General features: G+C 41.7%; 2 protein-coding genes and 1 pseudogene across 3 annotated transcripts in view; 2 read left to right on the forward strand and 1 right to left on the reverse strand.

The window, feature by feature from the left end:
• Window positions 1–2,851: 2,851 nt before the first annotated feature.
• Window positions 2,852–11,374, reverse strand: GAR1 (GAR1 ribonucleoprotein). Of its 2 annotated transcripts, XM_016209466.2 has the most exons (7): window positions 11,258–11,374; window positions 10,548–10,794; window positions 8,929–9,083; window positions 8,354–8,413; window positions 5,146–5,287; window positions 3,553–3,630; window positions 2,852–3,166 (listed from the first exon to the last, which is right to left on the reverse strand). In XM_016209466.2, the coding sequence occupies exons 2-7, from the start codon at window positions 10,780–10,782 to the stop codon at window positions 3,153–3,155; spliced, it is 684 nt and encodes a 227-aa protein (XP_016064952.2). In that variant the 5' UTR covers window positions 10,783–10,794; window positions 11,258–11,374; the 3' UTR covers window positions 2,852–3,152. The 2 variants fall into 2 exon arrangements, with proteins under 2 accessions (XP_016064952.2, XP_087682234.1); XM_087826108.1 differs by lacking the exons at window positions 2,852–3,166; window positions 3,553–3,630 and having other exon boundaries at window positions 5,117–5,287.
• Window positions 11,375–11,822: 448 nt separating this feature from the next.
• Window positions 11,823–18,247, forward strand: LOC148094417 (large ribosomal subunit protein uL23 pseudogene; annotated as a pseudogene).
• A 5,668-nt stretch (window positions 18,248–23,915) lies between these two features.
• Window positions 23,916–24,179, forward strand: part of CFI (complement factor I) — a 44,774-nt gene continuing 44,510 nt past the window's right edge. The window contains exon 1 of the mRNA XM_087826114.1: window positions 23,916–24,160. Coding sequence (XP_087682240.1) covers window positions 24,104–24,160 — 57 coding nt within the window. The 5' untranslated portion in view covers window positions 23,916–24,103. The remainder of the gene's footprint in view (window positions 24,161–24,179) is intronic.

Below are 24,179 nucleotides of genomic sequence, written 5' to 3' on the forward strand. Positions count from 1 at the left end.
ACTGTTCTCTGCTGGAAATCAGTTCTGAAATTAAGAGCCAGGCTTTGTTTTCAGTTGACCCTTTAAAGTTTTTCCATTTCAATTTCTTTTGTTTTTTTCCACAAGAATTTAAGAGACAAATAAAGAAGTAATCTTCCCCATCCTTCCAAATCTCATGGACCTAAAGGTAATAATATTGTTTGGTTTATACCCTTTCTGCTTTTCTTTGCTCACACAAATATATTCATACAAGGGTTTGAGTTTTCCCCACTTTCTTAAAAGCAAAAATGGGGAGCTATGTATATATAAAATCATTCTGTAATTTGTTTTCCCCTAAAGCTATATCATATATTCCAGGTCTATAAATCTAAGTCTGATTTATTAATAGCTACATATTTCATAGTATGGGTATAGCATGATCTACTTCACAATCCACCTCAGTTAATTTACCCTATATTTTAATATGCACAAGTAATTACCTGATAATAATAAGCACTGTATATATCAGCCAAGTACCTGGATTCATTCATCTTGTAAAGTATAGGATAATTCTAATATTCTGGACTATCTTGTTATAACTCAAAAAATATGTTGTATAAGTGGGTTACAATCTAACATGAACATTTATTCTTAGACTAAGATATTTCCAACACCTTTTCCCCCATTCTTTTATGCCATATAATATTAAAATTTGATTCTCTTAAAATCGGTAACTTTAGAGAAATGCTAGATGCACCGAAGTTAAGTGTAAGCACGACAGAACCACTAGAGGGCTGTATTTCCCCATTTAACTTAACTGTATAAATCTTAGAATGGCACAGCAAGGGACCAAAGAGAATCTTTTTGCTTCAATTCTCTCAGCGGTATACAAACTGAAGCAGTTGAACCAGGCTGGGTGACCTGTCCCAGATCTTATAGCTACCAGAGCTCCAATCTTCAATAAATGTAAATACTCCAGACTATCAATACCAGTAAAGTGAATTTCAACAGTATTCCAATAACAAAATATTTTCACATAACCCCAAAGCAATGAACATAAAATACCTAAGTGGAACTCCCCCTTTAAAAACCCGTGTTGGGTTTTGAATCATTTTTTTTTATGTTCAGTATACAGAAGAAAACAAAAAAAAATTTTTGAGTATGTTTTGGTTCATAGCCCCTTCCTCTTCTGTGGATTATATTTAGCTGTAGCATCCAAATTCCCCAGAAATAATTATTTCTGTTCATAAAAACAATTCCAAAGATGGCCAGCTATCTGCTATAGATAGATATATTCAAAAGTACTTTTTCATGCTTCCTTCATGAGTGATACAGGAAAGCTATATTGGGATGAGGCTCATGATACTAAGAAAGATAATTATTTCATATCAAAATGTTTACATAGCTAACTCTTTAATTTCATAAACTTCAATTGCATAAAGCCAATCTGCCTTTCATAGCTCTCCCCCAAAAATTTTCAGTAATATGGGGAAATATTGCTTATATTCCATTAAACTGCTTAATTGCTATGGCAACAAATGCATTTTAACATGATGCAATCAGAATGTCGACTCAAAAAAGATTTAATGTGAATCATCATCAAAATATCTTTTACAATGGAACTGATACCTCAGTACCATATTCATTAATGTTAGGCTCCCTAAATATGTGAAATTGATCCAAAACTAAATGCCCCAGAGGAAACCCAGGATGAACCACATTAAAGGAAAAGGGGAAAATAAAACGTGGAAATAAAAGGTTAAAGATGGCCTAACCAAAAGATATACCCAAGTAAAAGGTGAAATCTCCAAGTGGTTTGTCTACTGACCTACACACTACTTCCATCAGCCATTTTAAGGGACTTTTTTAAATGTTAAAAAAAGTGTGGAAATGTTGCATTATTATTTGTCCTTGGGAAAATGCCATGGCCCTTTTAGAGTGCTCACCATGTCCTTTATAAACCAAGAATAGAAACTCTGGCCTTCTCCCTAAAAATTTCAACCCAAAGATTCTAAATCACAAGCCTCCTTTCCTATGCTGTAAAAGCACAATTGCTTCTTCCTGTGAAACCGTAATTTTCAACATATTTGTTCATCATATATATTTACGGCCTACATATTTACTAATCCTGTTACAATTCCATCAAAAAAGAGTAAAACCCACAAGACTGACATAGGCAATACTATATACTACTCAAATGAGTAAAAGGATAAAAAAATTTAGGAAAAAATATGGCAACATCATTCCGAGAAAAAAAAACAAGTGAGGGGGGAAATCAATGGCAGGGGAAATGGTCCCATATCAGTATTCTAACTTGCTATCGTGAATACCTCCTCATACTACAACGGCAATAGGGACCAAAACCAATTTCCTTTGTAGTGTCTCTACCCAGAATCTGAACATGTAGCAGGAATTTGAATATCTGCTTATGGTGAATAGCATCTTAAACCTTTAGTTCCTTTAAAAAAGTAAAATAAGAACAATCAGTAAAACTTTCAACATTCAATCTATATTGAATGAGAAAAATTAGTTTCTTCAAAAACATCCTGAACTTCAGTTCTCACTTTGAACAGAGCTATTCCAACTTTAAGAGAATTGTAATCAATACTAAAATTTTGTAATCAATTAAGCATTACAATTAGAGAAACTGCTTTACTAACACACAAAAGGAAAATACAATAAAAGGAGCTGATGTTCTTGTATATACAAGGCAAATATTTTGGCAGGGGTATGTTTATAGATAACGTTAAAGTATTGCTTCACTAGCCTATGTTTGTAAAACTCAATTATAAATGTAAACAAATCATTTTCTACATGAAAACTACTGGGTTTAAGCTTTAGTTGTTCATTTTAACTTCAAAAATAGTTCTGATTTAATAAGCACAGCTGTAAATAACTTAAAATAAAATACTTTATTGTAAAAATTCAAATATGCTTCACGTGAAAATTGTCCATTTAATAAGCAACCATAGTTCCAAACATTATACAAAACATTAAAACACTTGTTCATATTCTTTTGAACAGAAGTGCCTCTTCTGTTGCACTGATGTTTGTATGACGTTGACATCTGAGTGCCACAGTCACACAGTAACCAGTTCTTCAAGACTTGCTCAAGAAACACATTGCTGATCCATAGAAGTGACCATCAGGTTAATGCAGAAATCAACTGGTGAAGTTCCTGTCAGCTGTTACACTTAATGTCCTCTCCCTGATTAAAAGAAAAGGAAAGTATTAAAGGTATAGAAATTCATTTTTAAAAGCACCATTACCCAAATCTCGAGTTTAAAATCACCATTAGTCCTTGTGATGTTTAGCAAACCTACTTTACAAAATTTAACTGTCACTCATATTACACCTTTTTATATTTCCAATTAAAAAATACCAGCAAAATTAATTAGAAGTAGATGATAAAATTCAAAAAGAAAAGCAAGGAAGAATGATATAAAATAAAGCTATAAATTAGACTAAAGCAAAAAACACCACGGTGTTATACAGAATTGCTGGCAAACAGAAAACTAAATAAAAAATTTGAAATGGTAGACAGATAATAACAATCCTAGAGATTCGGTCATTTAAAGATTTTTTCACTCTTACCTCGGAAACCACCGCCCCCTCCTCTTCCTCCTCTGAAGCCTCCACCTCTGCCTCCTCCTCTTCCACCTCTAAAACCACCTGAATACAAAGGAAGTATTAAATGACAGCAGCCTATCACAGTCTGGTAAGCCTACAAACATCACGACAATTCCTACAATCACAAAGAAAAATAGGTTCACAAATGTATCCTGCAGAATTTTTTAAAAGAAAAAAATGGGAAAACTGCAGAAGTTTCTCAAATGAGTAGCAGGCTAAAACCCTAGACTACAACTTTATAAACAAATATTCTGTTTTAATGAATTAGAAAAACTTGTTAAAGTTTGACTTTGCATCGCTTCTGGGCCTTTTGGCTAAGATCAAGTGTAAAGTTTGACTTTGCCCTATTGCTAAATGTATAAGCATCTTAGCTTTTGGACATGGTAAATACTTTTTTGACTGAACAAATGCTTTCCATCCTAAAAACAAAGGTTTTCATCTAAGCATGCTACAATAAACACATCCTTTAAGGTTAACTGAGCTGCCTGTGGACCATCAAGGATACTCTCATGTCGATGAGCCCTGAAATTTAAAATTTTTAAAGCTTTTTTCTATTATCCAACACATACCGGCTTCCTATTTCAGTCTTTCTTACTTATTTTGGGGGCTTGCCTTGTAAAAAATGATGAATTAGAAAAAGAGAAATTATAGGAAGTCCTAGCCACAACAGATAAGAAGAAACAAAAGGCATCCAAATGGGAAAGGAAAAAGTAAACCTGTCATTATTTGCAGATGACATTATAGAGAGTCCTAAAGAGTCCACCAAAAAACTATTAGGACTGATAAATGAATTCAGTAAAGTAGCAGGATACAAAATTAAAACTCATATCAGCTGCATTTTTATACACCAATAATGAACTATAAGGAAGAGAAATTAAGAAAACAATCCCATTTACAATTGCACTTTTAAAAAAAATACCTAGGAATATATTTAACCAAGGAGGTAAAAAACTTTTACTTGGAAAATTGTAAGACATTGAAGAAAGAAACTGAAGAAGTTACAAATAAATGGAAGCATATACCATGTTCATAGATAGGAAGAATTAACTAACACTGAACTCAAAGCAATTAATTTACTGATAATGGTCTTTGACATGACATCAGATTTTATTTCTGGGCTGCCAATTGTTTAATTAGGGCAAATTAGTAAGCCTCCATTTCCTCATCCACAAAATAAGGATATCATCTATCTTGTAAAATTTTGCTGAATATTAAAAGAATATACATAGATATTGAGAATACATGAGCAGCTCCCAGTATATAATCAATACTCAAACTAAAATTCAGTTATGATAATCTTATACTTTATAAGATGCCCAATAAAACATGAATAACTTAAATGAAACCCTCAAAATTATACTTTATTAGGCTTTTTCTTTTTAAATAAGTCAATAAAATTAAGTATTACTACTATGGCAAAGTGCCAAGATTTGAAGCTAGCTTTAATAAAAAAATAAACACTAGGGAGGTTTGCCTATGTACAAAATCTAATTGTACTATATGAATTGGCTGCGACTTTGAAATCTCATCAGAAATTTTCTCCTGCAAGTAACTTACCGCCTCTGCCACCTCTGCCACCTATTCCTCCTCTGGCTCCTCCTCGACCGCCCCTGCCACCGCCTCTTGGAGGTCCCTTCTCACCTGGAGGTCGAGGTAAAAACCTCTGCAGTGGTAGCAGCTTATATGGGTCTATATAAAACTGGAAGTAAAATAGAAACAATTAGTGTGATGGCCTGGAGATAGTATAGTATAATCATTAAGAACCTATACTTGGATTCAAAACTGCCTGGGTTCAAATCCCTACTCTATCACATACTATTGTGTAGCCCTGGGCGAGGATTTAGTTTCTTTGTACCCAAGTTTTTTGATCTGTAAAATCAAGATAATAAAGTACCTACCTCACATAGTCCTTGTGAGGATCAATAGTAATATACATAAAGCACTTAAACTTTGGCACATAATAAGCATAGCATGCACAGAAATAGAAACCAAGACCTATTCAATTTCATTTCTCCTTAGAAACAGTTAATGCCTTCCAAAAATTAACTCCATTGTAACTCAACAGAACTGCCATAAGAAAAATGAAACTATTAAAAATTTAGCATTAAAATCCAAAATAAAACACTGACATACTAGCTATTTCAAGACTTTAATGAAGGATCCATAACTTTTTACTGAACATAAAGTAATGGAAGATCTGTAGAAACTAAACCCACTCTATATTTAGGGTTAAAAAATATTTTTCGCAATGAAATATAATGGGGTATATTTCACAATTTTACACAAAACACACAAGACCTTCAAAACTATAATGTATTACAATAAGATGTCTGAATCCCTCTTTAGATATCCCTTTATCGCTCTTCTTCCTTTCAGAGCCCATCCTATCAAAAATACTAAGTCTGCACTGCCCAACATGCCAACTACCAGACACATGTGGCTATTTAGATTTTAATTAATTAACAATTAAAAATTCAGTTCCTGAGTCACACTCACCATATTTCAGGTGCTCAAAAACAACAAATGGCTAGTGGCTACTGTACTGCAGGAATTTCCATCACAGAAAATTCTACAGGACAGCATTGGTCTGGAGAGCATTGTAATAACCCAGGCTGGGTAAGGAGGGCTTGAACCTGAACAGTGAATCTAAAAATGGGGAGAGGTAAAATGTACCAATTTAGCACCTGTAATAAAAAAAACACTAAATAAATCCTCAAATAAATAATGCTGTTAGAAAAGGCAGGCATCCAGATCACATTTAAATGGCTGTTATAGGAAAGTTGTTTTTCTCAGGTAGCCAAATGAGAAGCCTGGCTCTTAGGTCCACCCAAACCAGTGCAATTTCACAGTGGGTACTTATCAGGGTTTCTACAACCAGGTGCCATATTCTAGCAACAAGGCACAGTCCAAATCTCATCTCCTATTCTGGGCTGGCTTCTGGGCCCATCACTCCATCAGCTCCATGACTTGTTGGCCTTCATGTTGCTAAATACAATAAACACTTTGCAACAGCATTTTGCCATAGCTGAGCACTTATTCTTGGAAACACTGTGTTCCCTTGACTTTTGAGATGCCACTTTTATGAAACTCTCCTGTTTTGCCTTCTTTCTTAGCAGCTCCTTCTGAGTCTCCACTAACAGATACATTAAATTTAGGAGCTGCCCCAAAGCTCTTTCCTCTCATTCTTCCTTCCTAGACTATATCATACTGTCTGTACAATGACAACTTCCCAATTCTATCTCTGGCGCACTCTTCCTGTGAGCACCTATGTATCTCACAAATGTCTCAAACTCATTACTTCTAAAACTGAACACATCCTCCTCCCCCAACTCCCTTCCTCTCCAGTGTTGCCCATTTTAGTGAATGGTGGCACCAGCCACAAAGACGTTGGGATCAGACATCTGAAAGATGGAAGCATTTTTTACTTCAATTTCAACAGCTCATAATTACCAAGACCTATCAACTCTACTTCCTATCTCTTTTTAATTTTTTTTTTTTTTTTTTTCAGAGAGAGAGGAAGGAAGAGGGAGAGTGAGAGTGAGAAACATCAATGATGAGTGAGTCATTGACTGGCTGTCTCCTGCATGCCCATGCCCCATCCACCCCCTCACTGGGGATTGAGCCTGCAATCCAGGCAGGTGCCCTGACCGGGAATCAAACTACAATCTCCTGGATCATAGGTCGATGCTTAACTGCTGAGCCACGCCGACCAGGCTCTCTCTCATACATCCATCTTTCTCCATTTCCACTGTCACTGCCCTAGTTCAAAATATCTCTTCCAGGACTAATGCAGCAGCCTCCAACCTGTCCCCCTCACATAGAGTACTGACCCCTTCCCAGGGACCTCTTTTACTTTTCCAGTGCTTTTAAGTATAAATTTAGCCATATTTTTCCTAATATTTAAAAACAAACCAAAGCTGAAGTCTAAACTCTTTCCCATGACTTGAAGACCTTAGGTAATCTAGCCCTTGCCTACCTCTAGTCTTAATTTACAACTTTCTCACTCCTAAATGTTCTCTGTCCAAGCTACACCTCTGCCTTTTTCGGATCCTTCAAGTGGCTTACTGTCTCAGAGACTTGCACATACTGTTCTCTTTACTTGCAATGCACTCCCTTTTCCTCCTTTTTGATTAGCACAGTGGTTCCCAAGTGCCAGCCTAACTACATCAGTCATCCAGGAGCATTCCCTTTTACAGCAGAGTCCTGGTCCCTATCGAAGACATACTGGGTCAAATTTCTAGGAGAGCAACCCAGAAACACATCTTCTTAAAAGCACCCCATCATTCTGATGGGAAGCCAGGTTTGGGAATAACTGCTAGTCAACTTTCAGGTCTCAGCTTTAAGCTCACTTCCTCAGAAAGCCAATACACTAAATTTGGCCCCACTACGAATATTTTCATAGCTACCTGTATTTCTCTTGCACATACTTAATAATCTAACTTCTCCCAAATAATACGAGTTTTATAATGTAATTTTTTGTTTAGAATGTTTGGTCATGCAAGGCTTTTCAGTAAGAGTTTTACATAAACTATAAAACATACTCTATCAGTTACAGAATTTGCTAATATAAGCAAGGAATACTTTCTGAAAGCCTGTATTAAATAAAGACAAGTAAGTTCAATGTTTGAAGTACAGAATTACTCAGTTTAAGAGCTTCACTGGTGATGGATGTACTGAGGGAATCTCAAGTGCCCTAAACAGGACTGCCCTGAGGTAGGTCATTACTTATAAAACCAAGGAGCCTCGTACCATGAGCTTGACTCACCTTCTGTAGTTTTTTAAAGGACGATGCCTTCATGTTTTCTGACAATTTAACTGAAAAATACTATTAATTTTATTAAGGAAAAAGCAATTAAGATAAAAAAGGTAACCTTCTAAATTCATGTGTAATTTTAAAAACAAGGTTAGAATATGTGGAAATGTTTAGGAAAACGGAAATTAATATTTTGTTCTAAAACTTCCAGTTCTACCATACCACTCCAGTGGCACCATCATGTCTAAAGCAAAGTACCTCGATATTGCAGCACTTATCCAAATGGCAATCATTTCTAAAACCTTCCCAAAATTACCTATCCCTACAATACAGGGGTGCGCAAAGTAGGTTTACAGCTGTGAGTATGCAAAACACAGTTTATTCTTGTATTATTATTTATTAATTACTGAATTTTCCATACAAACTGTAAACCTCCTTTTGCCCACCCCTGTCTATATAGAAATATTCTCCTCTCTTGATTACCCTTTATGGTCTGAAGCAACAAGTTTAACTTAATTCTTAGCTCCATAAAAAGCAAACAGTAACCTTTCAATGAGATCACTACATCTTCCAATTAAAAAGGATACAAAATCTCTAAGTTGTCCAAATATTTCATCCACTTTTCCAATTTGTTCTTTGTTTTCTAAATACACTGGAGCATTGAAATAAGGCACCTTATTTTCATCTGTGGTACATTTACAAACTATGTCATCTTCACAGGGATGCAGGAACTCTCCTAATACTGAAATAGGACAAGAAAACATTAAAATATAAAACAATTTCAAATTATATTTACCAACCTCTTCTGGAAGCTTTCTTCTTGGCTACCTGGGATTTCACCATATCTGTTCTTCTGAGGCACGAAAGCCTTCCGGAGTTGGTATATCAATCCACACATACTAGCAATGTGACCTGGAGTCAGGGTCTCATCTTCTCTTTGCCTCAGTGTCCTCATCTTTAACATAGAGCTAATAACAGTTTCCAACACTTACCACATAGTATTATGAATATTAAGTGCAATATTAAATGTCAACTGCTTAGAAAAGTGCCTGGCACACTGAGACCCCCTCAACCTAGAACAGTGATTCTATTACAATAGTAAGTATTATTATTTGATTAACACTATGTTGCATTTTACTCTCTATTATTCCTTTTCCCCAACCCCTAACTGTAAAATCAGTCTTAGTTATTGTCTTTTCTTCCTCCCCTTTTATACCTTCCCACTACTACCTCTTCACCAGCGACTCCTCAACCTTTTCCAGAAAAGTGTGAAATCTCAAAATAACTGCTTTTATTTCTAATTGACGGTCACCCCAAACTAAAATACTCATCACATCGCTGCAAAACCAGCTCTCCATCTCTATCAACCAGGCTCGAAACCTGGAACCTTTTAACAATTCCCAGTATTAGCCAAGTTCTACCGAGTAGTTTCCATTGAAATCTCTCTCCCATTTAACCCTTCCTCTTTCTTCTCACTTCCACCCTGCTCTCAAGGCTTCCCTCATGGGTGGACTGCTGAAATGGCTTCTGGGCTAGGACCTCTGACTCTAGCCAAACCACCCTGCATACTGACCCAACCTATTCTTCGTATTAGACTGTATTCACTATCAAATCTCTGTCTCACTTCCCATGACTTCCATCCCACCTCATCAATAATTACTCCAAAACTCCTCTAATTTGGTCTTTTTCTTAACTCCTCCCCTCTGTAGTTTCCCTTCCGAGCGGTAGTTTTTTCTCACTTCTGGGCTTTGGAGTCAGAAAACTTGCTTTGTATCTCAAGTGTATCATTTGCTGATTGATCACTTATTCCTAACTATGGCCCTAGAAAAAGAAACAGCTCTGAATCACAGTTTTCTCACCTGTAAAATGGGGACAATGGGGATAAGCATAAAATATTACCTATTTAATGCCCTCCTTTCAGCCCAAGCTCAAGTTCCACCTCCATGATGCATTCTAAGTGTCTAAGTGTCTTTCAGCTTGCTTAATCTCCCCCTTACATGCTAGGGCATGATTTTAAGTCAGTTTACAGCATCTTCACAGACTTTACTCCGCAACCAAGCAGCAACCTCCGTATTTTGTTGCTGTATCTAATTTACAGCACCTGACTCCCAAACTTACTAACACCACAAACCCACAACCTCCGCGCCCCACCCCCACACCCCCACCCCTCCACCCCCAAGTAGGCTAAGCTTTGAAACCGACATACAAACTACGTGTTCTGGAGGCCCCTGGTCTTGGCCTTTGTTAAAGCCGCCGCGGCCACCCCCACGTCCAAATCCTCCTCGGCCGCCACCGCCTCTGAAGTTGCCGCCGCCGCCTCTGAAGTTGCCGCCACCTCCCCCTCGGAAGTGGTGGTTGTTGTTGCTGCCGCCGCCACGACTGAAGCCGCCACCTCCACCACCTCGATTAAAGCCTCCACGACCTCCGCCTCGAAAAGACATGCTCGCCCCCACCTGGTGAGGAAAACAGAGCGTGCCTTTTGGTCGCCGCGGCCTCTGGGTGCGCCCCCTAACCCTGCGGGGCCTGGGTCGGCACACTATACACGGGGACAGTAACAACAGCAGCGCTGCGCCTAACCCACCGCCAGGCCGCGGGGGCGAACCCGACCCTCACCAGCCTCGCCGCCGTCGGTGCCTGCCTCCTCCCCCTGCAGGCTGCACGGTCTTCACACCACCGTCCCTCCCTCCCTCCCCGCCCCCGCCCGCAGCCCGGTTCTGCGTGCAGCCCTCCCAGATGCTCCCGCTCCCGCCGCCACTCACCCGCTCCACGTGCGCCGCGGGCCGGGCGCGCACACCCACCGCCCGGCACTTCCGCCGCACGCGATGCTCCGCGGCCGCCGCACCGGCACAAAGCGGCGGGGGGCAAAGACCAGGAGCTCCAATAACTGGTTCACAAAAAACAACAACAAAAACTCACCCGCAGAACCAACGACGCTGTCAACTTTGCAAAACAGCCTTCAGCGCGGGAAGGGGAGCAACGGTATCTAACGTCAAGCGCTCCTTTACGACAGTCGCCTCAACCTGCCTACCGCCACGCCGAGGAAGTGACGTGTAATAGCGGCGCCGTTGCGGCCGACGTTCCAGGAAGTGTCGCCGCGGTGCTGCTCCTCCAGACGCGTAGGGAGGGAGCCCTGCCCCTGTCCTGGCTGCCCGGTGGGTCTCCCGCGGGTGCCGCTGGCCTCGATTGGTCCTTGCGTTTCAGGCTGCGCGGTGGTCCCCCGCTCGCCAGTTCGTGGCCAGCTCCAGCCCGCACCTCTGGGGAGCTCTGAGCCGCGCTCTGCCCCGGCGGGGATCGGGTCGCGGCGGAACCCAGTGGAGGGCTTGCCTGCTTTCTTTCGAGTTGCTTTTTCCTTCTTTTTTTAAATTTGACACAGTTGACCACCTCTGCAAGAGGGTTGGGGTTGGTACCTGTTACATAGGGTTATTTTGACTTTGAGAGAACTTTGTAAATTTCACTATGGAAAAATATTAGGAATCACGATATGCTTTCTACACTAAAGTATAAGCTGCTTGAGAAAGCACCGAACAGTCCTACATGTAAGAAGTAATTTGATAAATTTACTTTAAATTCTATACATCATACAGAGGTAGAATTATTCATAACTCATCTGCTCTATTTTGCCTTGTATCGTTTAATAGTTACTTACATTGTGTTTCTCCATTTGGTGCTGCATTTATCTCCAACTCAGTGTGATGAAACCATTGAACTTTTATGGGGCCTTCAAAATTACGTGGTTCCCCTTTATTTTATATAAAAGGACCTGACATTCAGAGAAGCAAAGTAACTTCCCCAGCTAATTAGAGGGGCACCCTAGAACTTTGGATTCTCACAGGCCTCAGTCCCCCCTCCTCTTCCACTTCCCAAATTGTTCATTCCAGCTTTCAATCTGTTCTTATGGTAGCATCGTACTCTTGGTTTCTGAATCCTTTGACTCAGACCTTTGAGCACTCTCCTTCTCTACCATTATCATCAACATCCCTACCCCAGCCTTGGCCTCCTTTTTCCAAAGCTATCAATTTCTGTTCATTCCATATAAGGCAGGTTTTTGTACTGTCATTACAGGCCTCCTGTTGTCACTACCACACTTTCTTGTGTTATTCCTACCCTAAATCACGCAGTCTACAAGAATTCAATGCTACAGAAATAACTGCAGTGAACTACAACCACCGCTCACATTCTGAGCATCTTTGTTGCCTCAAAAAATACTTCCAGGCTGGAAGTATTGCTCAGCAGTTGCACATCGACCCATGAAACTGGAGATCATGGTTCCATTCCCCACCAGGGCACATGCCCAGGTTGTGGGCTCAATCCCCAGTAGGGAGCGTACAAGAGGCAATCAATGATTCTCTCTCATCGTTGTTTCTCTCCTCTCCCTGCCTCTCTGAAATCAATAAAAACATGTTTTAAACTGAAAATAAATAGTTTCAGGCTTAAGTTTTCTTCCTCCCATCTGAACTGCATGTGATGACAACTGACCTTACTAAAACAGTTTTCTCATTCCATAGCCATCCTCAGGACCCCGAATAGCTCCCCATTTCCTTTAGCAACAAATCCAAAGTAAAATCTATCGATTAGGCCTATATAATTACTGTACACCTTCACTCTGCCCCATCAGGACAACATTATTGCTCTGTTTCTCTTTCTCTACTGTTAAGGAACACTTCCTGCTTGGAAAAGCTCCATTTCCAATTCACTGGAATCTTTTTATCCTGGAGGAATCCTTGAAATAATTTTCATGTCTCAAACCCGTGTGTGTGTGTGTGCATGTATATATATATGTGTGTGTGTGTGTATATATATACACACACACACACATATATATGAGTAGCAAGTTGTAGACATAATGACCCAATAATAATTGTCAATGCTTTTTTTAACTGATGAAATACATGTAACATAAACTTTATCAATCATTTTTAAGCCTATAGTTCAGTGGTTCACATTGTTGTGCAACTCAGTGCTCTTTTGAGTAGAGAATGTTCTCTGAATCTGTTCATTTTTGTTCTGTTTATTATCCTTCTCTGTAGTTTTCCCCTCCTAGCAAAAGATATCAAGTCTGGTGCAAATCAAGTGGGAGAGGAAACTTCAGTTTTTCATTTGATTTAGTAAAGGTTGCGAATTGATTTTAGTGAATGCTAATTCTTTTTATAGGCCTATATATGTATAAAAGTTATTTTGAAATTAGAAATAATGAAATTTACCTATTTAGTATGAAATCTTTGCTTGTCTTTTGCTGTGTATATGCTCAGTTCTGAGCCGATCTTAAGACTGGCATACATATATTTCATTTGCAACCAAAATGAGATGATTTCTGTCTTAATACTCATTAGACAAGAAAAGGCTTATTCACACAAGAAGTTGAAAAGTACAGTAAAATGTTTATTACTTTCCTATGAATGGCAAAATGTCCTTTTTTCGCAAAAATCCAGAACTCGTAGAAGTACAAATCAGTAAATTTCATCTTACGTTTATAATTATCAACTCACAAAGTTCTTCCTCCTCTTTTAAAGTCAGGTGCTCGATTGAAAAGAAGATTCAGAGAAAGGAGCCCTCATTCAGCGACATACTTGTGTTGAACTGGAGGGAAGATACTGTTCAGTTTTGTTCTGCAATTTCCCCAGGTGATTTGGTCTCAACTTGACACTTAAGACTTCCTCACTCTGAAGTACAAGCAGCAGTAGAAATATTTCAGGATTTCTTTTTGCCATAGGATTTTTCCAAAGATTCTATTTCTGTTTAAAACCAAGAATCTTGTCACTCAAAATCAAAATATTTTCTCTAGGCCCTTCAAGATGCTTGTTCAGCTAGTTCATGTGATGAAAAATGTTTCCGAAATATGCAAGTTTCTACAGCTTGCCGTTCTTGATCTTCAGAGCATTTGGCAAAATCTAGCCTACTATTTTCTTGGAAGTATTCCTACAGTTTACTTTTCTAACTCAAACATCCTGTTAAGAACCAAAAATCTGTGTTTCTGTTACTATGTAACAAATTACCCAACACTTAGTGGCTTAAAACAATAAACATTGTCTTGCACACTCTCTGCAGGTCAGAAATTCAGGAGCAGCTTGCCTTAATGGTTCTGGTTTAGGGTCTTTTGTGTGGTTGCGATCAAAATGTGGACTAGGCTGCAGCAGTTGCCTAAAAGCACAACTGGATATGGAGGATCAATTTCTGAGGTGGCTCACTCATGTGCTGAGCAAGCTAATCCTGTCTCTTGCCAAGAGGACTCAGTTGACCCTTGCCACACGGGCCTGTTTACAGAGTGCTTAAGCATTCTCATGACATGGTAGCTGGCTTCCCTAAGAATGAACGATCCCCTAAGCCATGAGATTTTATGCACGTGGCAGGGGTTTTATGCGGTCTTTGACAAGGTTTCCACATAGTTTTTTAAACATTCTTTAGTGAACTGGCCTTTGATTAGTTTAGCCATTTTTGTAGCATCACCCAGAATTTTTTTCATTTCAGCTCCAAAAATGTCTGACACCAGCACTTCTCTGGGAGGAGAACAATATGTTGTGAGTACATCAGAATTTTCTTTTTCTTAGGGAACAATGCTGAAGTCATTGATGTACCATCAGTGTAGGTGCCAACACTCTTCCTCCAAAATGTGCCTTTGTTTCCAATATGAAGACAAAACAGTAAATGTATCTTGACCTTAGGCAGCATTTTATTTTCATGGAAAAAATTTTTTAATTTCACCACAATTTACATATGTTGCAAATGCTACCATGTGACATTTGTTATTGAAATCTATTGATTTATCAATGTGGATTAAAAGTTGTTTTTTAGTTTATTACACAAAATCTCTTCAGCATCATGTGACATGTCATCAATCACATCAATTTGTCAAACTTCCAGAGTGAAACCTTTTTCGTTTCTTATATCATGTATTTTACTCTCTATAAACTTACATACCAGAATTGGGAGGCTCTTACCAAGTGTGGGCCTTTTTCAGTCAGAAAGTTCTGCTACTTAACTTGCTTTTTTCACCTTTTTACTGAAGGTGACTGACTTTTTTAAAACAAATTTTACTCTGGGATTTCAAAGGCTATTTAAAATTATTTGCTCCTGCAATGTGATTTGTAGTTGTCTTTTCAATTTTGCTGGCAGCATTGCTGCATTCATAAGTTGTGATTCTTCATTATTTATCAGAATTACCTAGGCCTAGAACTCTCTCCCATCTACCACTTCATCTCCAAAAATCACCACATTGACCCTAGCCAGTTTTGCTCAGTGGTTAGAGCGTCTGCCTGCAGACTGAAGGGTTCTGGGTTTGATTCCAGGCCAGGGCACGTACCTAGGTTGCAGGCCCTGGTTGGAGTGCATGCTGGAGGCACCCAATCGATGTGTCTCTCACGTCGATGTTTCTGTCTCTCCTTTCCACTCTCTCTGAAAAGCAGTGGGAAAAAATATCCTCGAGAGAGGATTAAAAAATTAAAAATCGCCACATTGGACTCTTAAGTTATATTTGTAAAACAGGTGCTAACAAACTGTAAAGCAAGCAAACAAAAAAGGAAACCACAAAAGAATGAAATCTTTAAAAATACAATTCACTTTTAACCTATAAGCTCCATGTTTTGCAATATTTACAACATGATAAAGCGACAGGGAGGCATCTGAGTAATAGTATTTACAAAGCGTTTCCTTAGAAATAAGAGTTACCCCTTGATTTGGTATCATATCAGGAAAGCTTGTTTGCTCTCAGTTGGCTGTAGGTAAAGGGAGGCTGGGGGAGGACAGGAGATAGAGTTCAAGGGAAGAGGCTGATGCCATCACCCTATCATCCCTCCCTCGGTACAATTCAGCACTCGCCCATTACCAACAACCTTCCTTCCCTGTCTCCAATCCAAAACGGAACAGACTCAACCAAGTGAACAGCCGCGTGGAGCTCTGCCATACAGGTGAACAATCTCCAGCACAACTGCTAACAGGGCTGCTCCATCTATTCATCACTGCAAGTGCTGACATTGAATGGAATAGGAAGTTTAAAAAAATGTCCAGTCTTTTCTGGAGCCCCTAGTAACCTCTCAGACGCCTAATGACACCTGCAGACCCCACTTGAGAAGTCTGCACTAGACGATACGCTCCTGAAAAGTAGGAAGTACTTACTTGTACAGTACTTCCTAAGTACTTAGCACAGTGCCTATAAAACAATACAAAACAAAACCAAAAAAAAGGGGAGAAACTGATGCCCAGTAAGTATTCATTGAATTCAACTGAACTCTTCTCTATACTTTGAATTTCTGCCCATCCATTAAGATTCTGCTTGTCAACAAATGATTATAGAATGATCAACAAAGAGATAAAAGATGGAGGGGAGAGAAAGGATATAAGTACATTCTAATTATGGGATACAGGATCTAAGAAAGCATACATCCAAATATGTTACATCCAAAAGGTTAGGAAATCTAATTAAAATACTTGGTAAGGAGATATTGGAAATGACAGAGAAGAGAAAGGACTTAAAACTTTATATTGGAACAAAATTTTAGAGGACTTAGCCACTTTAAATTGTTAAACATTAATATGAACTCATGTCTTTCTTCTTAAATTTTTAATTAAAATTTCAAACAACCGAAAGTTGAGAGAGCAGTGTAATGAACCTTTATGTACCCATAATCCAGCTTCAATAATTACCAGCATTTTTGCACATCTTGTTTTATCTACCCCCTGTATTTTTTTTAGAGTATATTTTTTTTTGCTAGAGCAGTAAAAAATATTTTTTGGAGTAAGCCCCACATAGCATTTAATCCATAAATCTCCAACAGAGGACTTTTTAAGCGTAAGCATCATACCATTGCCACACCTAACAAAAGTAATAATTCCTCAGTATCAACTAATAGTCCATGTAGAATTTTCCCAAATTATTTCAAAATGTCTTAATTTAGAGTTGGTTTGATCAAGTGGCGATCCCAGCTATGCCCATGTGTTACATTTGATTGATACGTCAAGTGTCTTATTCTTTATCAGTTTCCTGTCCCTGTTTTGTTTTATTTGTATGGTATTTACTTGTTGAAGAAATGCTCTTTTATCTTGTAGAATTTCCCATCCTCTTGGTGGCATAAACCATGTTTCTCTATCCTCTCTATTTCCTGTGCACTGGTAGTAAGATCTGGAGAGTTGATTATGTTCAGGTTCAATTTTTCCCCCCAAAAAAATACTTCCTATAGCATCACATGAGGATGCACATGATGTCTGGCTGCCTCTCTTTTGGCAATGTTAAGATTGGTCAGTGGGATCAGCATCAGCCTGGTTCATCTATTAGAAAGTTTCCACTTTTTTTCCCCATGGAGATGGCTCAGAAAGTGAGGTAGGAAGCTCTGCCCCTCTCAAAGCGAGAGTCAAAGCAAAGGCTTTGAAGGCAAAGAAAACAGTGCTGAAAGATGTCCACAGCCTCAAAGGGGGAGACGAGGAGGGGGGAAGAGGAGGAGATCTACGCACCACTCACCTTCCTGCTGTCCAAAGACTGCAGCTCCAAAGGCAGCCTAAATATCCTCTGAAGAGCGTCCACAGGAGAAACAAGCTTGACCACTATGCCATCAAGTTCCCCCTGACTATTGAGTCAGCCATGAAGAAGACAGAAGACAACAATGCACTTGTGTTCATTGCAGATGTCAAGGCCAACAAGCACCAGGTCAAACAGGCTGTGAAGAGGCTCTACAACACTGACGTGACCAAGGGCAACACCCTGATCAGGCCTCACGGAGAGAAGAAGGCGTATGTTTGACTGGCTCCCGACTATGATGCTTTGGATATTGCCGAAAGAATTGGATCATCTAAACTGAGTTTAGCTCGCTAATTCTAAATATAAATATTTTTTTCACTGTAAAAAACAAAAAAAGTTTCCTGTCAGCTTCTCACCTGATGGTTTTTGCAGCTATTGATGATTGTCACCTAGATTCATTGGTTCATAGGGGCCTGCAAGATGGTAACATGCTAATTTTATCAATTCTTTAGCAATTATTAGCCAAAATATGGAACTTTCCATCATTATTTCTAAATTTTTATTTCAATCCTTTATTATTATTATTCTTTTTAATGCATACATTGTTTCATCTTTGATCTGTGAGAGCTCCTTCAAGTTGGGTCATAAGTCTTTTAACATCACTCACTGGCCTCTGGTAGCTTTCTTTCTTTCTGATGCAAGATGTCTCTGATTTATACATTTCGTGCCCAGCCCTTTCTCCAAGGCCCAGTATGCTGAATGCCTCCATAAGACACACATGATCCAGAGGGCAGGAGATAAGTCCTGGCACATCAGCCACACACAGGAATGGTTTTAAAAGACAGTGGTGAGGGTCCTGGCCAGGTGGCTCAGTTGGTTGGATGAAGCATCATCTGGTACACCAAAAGGTTGCAGGTTCAATTCCTGGTCAAGGCACATACCTAGGTTGTGGGTTTGATTCCTGGTGGTGGTTTGTATGGGGGCAGCTGATCGATGTTTCTCTATCACATCAATATTTCTCCCTCTCCCTCTCCCTCTCCCTCTCCCTCTCCCTCTCCCTCTCCCTCTCCCTCTCCCTCTCCCTCTCCCTCTCCCTCTCCCTCTCCCTCTCCCTCTCCCTCTCCCTCTCCCTCTCCCTCTCCCTCTCCCTCTCCCTCTCCCTCTCCCTCTCCCTCTCCCTCTCCCTCTCCCTCTCCCTCTCCCTCTCCCTCTCCCTCTCCCTCTCCCTCTCCCTCTCCCTCTCCCTCTCCCTCTCCCTCTCCCTCTCCCTCTCCCTCTCCCTCTCCCTCTCCCTCTCCCTCTCCCTCTCCCTCTCCCTCTCCCTCTCCCTCTCCCTCTCCCTCTCCCTCTCCCTCTCCCTCTCCCTCTCCCTCTCCCTCTCCCTCTCCCTCTCCCTCTCCCTCTCCCTCTCCCTCTCCCTCTCCCTCTCCCTCTCCCTCTCCCTCTCCCTCTCCCTCTCCCTCTCCCTCTCCCTCTCCCTCTCCCTCTCCCTCTCCCTCTCCCTCTCCCTCTCCCTCTCCCTCTCCCTCTCCCTCTCCCTCTCCCTCTCCCTCTCCCTCTCCCTCTCCCTCTCCCTCTCCCTCTCCCTCTCCCTCTCCCTCTCCCTCTCCCTCTCCCTCTCCCTCTCCCTCTCCCTCTCCCTCTCCCTCTCCCTCTCCCTCTCCCTCTCCCTCTCCCTCTCCCTCTCCCTCTCCCTCTCCCTCTCCCTCTCCCTCTCCCTCTCCCTCTCCCTCTCCCTCTCCCTCTCCCTCTCCCTCTCCCTCTCCCTCTCCCTCTCCCTCTCCCTCTCCCTCTCCCTCTCCCTCTCCCTCTCCCTCTCCCTCTCCCTCTCCCTCTCCCTCTCCCTCTCCCTCTCCCTCTCCCTCTCCCTCTCCCTCTCCCTCTCCCTCTCCCTCTCCCTCTCCCTCTCCCTCTCCCTCTCCCTCTCCCTCTCCCTCTCCCTCTCCCTCTCCCTCTCCCTCTCCCTCTCCCTCTCCCTCTCCCTCTCCCTCTCCCTCTCCCTCTCCCTCTCCCTCTCCCTCTCCCTCTCCCTCTCCCTCTCCCTCTCCCTCTCCCTCTCCCTCTCCCTCTCCCTCTCCCTCTCCCAGTAAAAGAAAACAGTGGTGAGGGACAGTTCTCCCAATGGACAGAGCTTCAGGAGTACACCTGGCCATCCACTTTTCCACCCATGGCTTGAGGTTAGACTACACATGGAATCACAGGCAATAGTGACTGCCTGGCCATCTTTTCTCCTAGAATAAAAAATATCAAAAAATTAAGAACAAGAAGGTCTGAGATAGAAACATGTGGAACTCTCTGTATCACATGTTAACACCCACTAGAAAACACCCACTGCCGTGGTCCAGCCACAGCGGGAGTCAGGGGTGCCGAAGGTGGGCAAGGCGTCGGCGCTGGGAGACAGCAGACTACACGACTCGGAGGTAGTGTGACACTGTTCCACTTTATTGAGAATCAACATAATCTTTTATACTTTCTTTTTTGGCTACGATTACATTTTTTTGGTTAGCAAGCAAGAAATATTATTCACAGGTTAAACAATACAAGTTTCGATTTCATCAGAACGGAACAATTTTGACTTTTATTTTTTAGAATAGAGGAGAAAGGAAAAATCAGTGACCTATAGAGTGATAGATGTGGCTTTGTTTGCAGCAGTAATATATTAGTTTGTGAGACAGAAATTTTATATAATATTTGCCTGTGGTTACTACTTCTTGTTATATTTTAACTATGGACCTATTCTTAAGCTATTATATTCTTCTTGCCATTTTCTTCTAAGAAAAGAGTGCCTTTTGCCATAGCTATTGATTAACTGCTTAAGAATGCTTTTCTTTTGTTTCTTTGGGAGCGAGCACCAGCGAGGCCACTGCCTTGCCAAGCGTTTCATGAAGGGCAGGTTTTCATACTGAACACGCCTTCCATTTACATTAACTATTCTGATACCGTTCTCATTGTAAGCACCTGTGTAAGGCAGAGGAGGGTCTGGTGGCCTTTCCATACTGTTAGCCCCTTCAGGGGGATGCCACAATCTGCCATTTATTCTATGTGCTACCCAGGGTGGTCCTTGCACAGCAGGCAAGGGGCGATGGCCTTTTCCTGTCCTCGACTAATCCTGCATTCATAGGCGGGGGCACTTGAGGACAGGCGTCTGCGTGAGCTCAGCTTTCCCTAGTTCCTCCATAAATTCCTTATTGGGGCATCAGGGGGGGTTTTCCTGGCTACTTCTAATAACAGTTTGTTAAAGCATCCAGCACATGTGGTAGCGACTGGACTTGGGGAAATCAGGATTTCTTCAGAAGTGAGAACATTGTTTACCATTCCCAGGTTAGTTATTGATTTATGGCCCAAGATCCCCCTCCAAGGAGGAGAGGGGATATTCCCATTAAGCCAGTTACTCCCACCCACATGCCACGTCCTCTCCTCAGAAGACGCCTTCCTTGAAGCTTCCTCTCCACGTCCGGATCTTGTCAGACGACATGGTTGGGAGAGGACGCGGCAACCCCCCAGAGAAAAAGCACTAAATGACCAACCAAACAACTCAGCCGATGGATATCGGCCAGTTTCAGCCATCAGACACCCCTGTGGTAGCATAAGGAGCAAGAATAAAGTGGTCACGGTAGCAGAGGTGGAGGCTACTCATGAGGCCATTAGCATGAACCCTCATGGTTTATTCAGCTCCTGCCATCGACAAATGTTCAGTCTGACAGCAACAGATACCAAGGCAGAGCCCCCAACAAGGCACAATCCGTCAAGGACACCAACTAGCCCCTTGGTGGTAAATTGACACAATGTGTCCTTTCCATCTCTTTTTTAATCCTTACGCAAGGATTCAGAGAGAGAGCGGGGAGGGGGGAGAGAGAAACATCGACATGAGAGACATATCCATTGCTTGCCTCCTATACGCTCCCCAACCGGGGCCAGGGGTCAAGCCTGCAACTGAAGTACATGCCCTTGGCCGGAACTGAACCCGGGACCCTTCAGTCCGAGGGCCAGTGCTCTCACCACTGAGCCAAACCTGCTAGGGCTGTCCCTTCCATCTTAAAAGAGCCAGTGGTACATTCCTTACAGGAATAGACATATATCCCAGGTTAGGATGTCCCTTTTATGTCTGCAGAGCTTCAGCTAGGATCACGATCCAAAGGATTACAAAGTAATCTTTCAACAGGGGATCCCATCTGACATCCTGTCAGTCAAGGGAACCCACTTTACAGCAAAGATGCGCGAGTGGCCCATGACCATGCTCACTGGTCATCACATAAGCACCGCCAGGCTCTGGAAGCCTCACGGAGCGTCGGAACCGTCTGCTGAAGGCTGAGCTGAGCTGCTACTTAAAGGTGATACTCTGTGAAGACTGGGTGCTACCTTCCAGGAAACAGTATATGCATTGAATCAAAGACCTTCACATAAAATGCATCCCCAAGAGAGGGAAGACACAGGTCTGGGAGCCAAGGAACAGAATCAGGAATGACTACACTACCATCACTTTTATGAAACTCTCCTGGTTTGCCTTCTCCTTTATTGGCAGTTACTGCTCAGTCTCCACTCACAGATATACGGAATTTATGGGGTGCCCCAAAGCTACTTTCCTTTCATTCTTTCTTCCTAAACTATGTACAATGACAACTTCCCAATTCTCTCTCTCCCCAATGGCCAGTTGGGCACTTTTTGCTTCCTGTCCCCACAGCTGTGGACTCTGCAGGGTTAGGGGGCTTGTTCCCCGTGGGAAGCACACTTCTGCCAAGGGGCCCAGCAGGAATCACACTGAATTATAAGCTAAGCCTCCTGCCTGTTGCACATCGGGCTCCTGGTGTCTAGAGACTAGCAGGAAGGAAGAGGAGTCACCATCTTGACAGGGGTAGCTGACCCTGGTCATTCGGAGGAAGGAGGGCTGCTGTCATATAATACGTATGGGACCGTGTGAGCTACTGGGGTGCCTCTTGGGGCAGGAAAAGTATAGAAACAGCCACTAGAAAGGTATGATAACCAGGGGCACAGACCACTGCTGGGAGACGCTATGCCATGAGGTAAGCCACTGAGGCTGGCAGTGGTGGAAGGTCAGGGTGGAGGGCATCGAGAATGGATAGGATGGGCATCGACTGCGGCCCCAAGGTCAACGACAGAGGCCGGGGCTGTAGTTTGCTCCCATCACCTGCCTCTTCTAAAATTCCCCTTAGGAAGAGAGGCCCCACTGCAATTTTGAAGGAGCCACTCTTGGAGCATATATGGCAAGTAGATCTAAAAAGTGTAAATGGTGGACTCTGAACAACAAGGAAATGATTTTCCCAGATCCCCTCTTCAGGGAAGGTTTTGCTGTCTGGCTGTGAAGACCATGGTCAGCAGACACTTCCTTCTGAAGGAATCTAATCGTCCGTTCCTTTGGGGTCTGCCTCAGCTACAGAACATGGCCTCACCCCAGGCACACGTCTTTCCTGGGACCCCTACACCAGGTGACTGGGCAAGGCAGGGTTTAATGGTCCAGTCAGTAATGCCTGACCCAGGGACACTGGCAGCCACGCTTGCAGCAGAGCACCCAGAAGCTGGCCAAGCCTGCGCTGCAGTCCGACTTCTCTCTTAGCCGATTCCCGCTCATTCTCCCGCCCATCCTTCCACCGGATTTGATTCCTAACATGGATCTTGCACACACCCCCCAAACTCTGTCTCCCAGCTGCTTCAGGAGAACCCGAACTGTCACAGCATTCCTGTTATCACAAATTTATTTTACAAATACAAATGAATTCTGCACTATAGTTGGTGCCAGGGCAAGAATAGTTATTTAATTTTTTTTTTAAATTTTTTTTTGCACACAGAGAATATGACTTGATCACAGCACAGCTAGTGCGTGGTAAAGGAACTGTTAAAAATCCTTAACTTTCGTTGAGGATTTTTAATGTGCTCAGCATAGCCTTTAATCTGATGTACTTTTACTTCTTGTGATCACCTAGTCTTCAACCTTGAGGGGAAGTGTTATACTTTTACCAAAAGCATAAGAAATTGCCTTCCAGCATAGCTTCTGTCTCCCCTCAGAAACAGAATAGAGCTATTATTCAGGAGCAAGGTGGGAAAATCAGCTTCCTCTGCAGGAAACGCAGTCCCTATTGGCTGCCTCCCTTGGCCATTTGCTGGGAAGGCCTTTTTTTTTGGTTTCAATTACGGTAAACTCCTTGGATTATAGCCAAGTTCTCTGCGAGTTCAAAAGTACAAAGCTCTTTAGGAGGATTGGTCTTTTTAAATATTTTTTCAGAGGTTAAAAATTAAGTTTGAAAAAACTATCCAGAGCAGAGAAGCGTTCACAGTAGATTGAGACCCTGAATGTCTCCAACATGAAGCTTGCTCAGGTTATTCTGTTACTTTCGTGCGTCTACTTAAGTTTGTGCATGGTAAGTAATTCGATATTTA

The sequence above is a fragment of the Miniopterus natalensis genome, chromosome 1, assembly GCF_054644295.1.
Source record: "Miniopterus natalensis isolate mMinNat1 chromosome 1, mMinNat1.hap1, whole genome shotgun sequence".
Taxonomy (NCBI): domain Eukaryota; kingdom Metazoa; phylum Chordata; class Mammalia; order Chiroptera; family Miniopteridae; genus Miniopterus; species Miniopterus natalensis.

What these genes read in the sequence shown, in the direction of transcription:
- GAR1 (XM_016209466.2), bottom strand. Translation starts at nt 10,782, where the DNA reads ATGTCTTTTCGAGGCGGAGGTCGTGGAGGCTTTAATCGAGGTGGTGGA. An exon ending in TTGGACAACTTAGAGATTTT is followed by an intron (nt 8,414 to 8,928) that starts GTATCCTTTTTA and finishes TAAAATTAATAG; the next exon opens with TATTTTTCAGTTAAATTGTC. An exon ending in CCTTTAAAAAACTACAGAAG is followed by an intron (nt 5,288 to 8,353) that starts GTGAGTCAAGCT and finishes TTTTACTTCCAG; the next exon opens with TTTTATATAGACCCATATAA.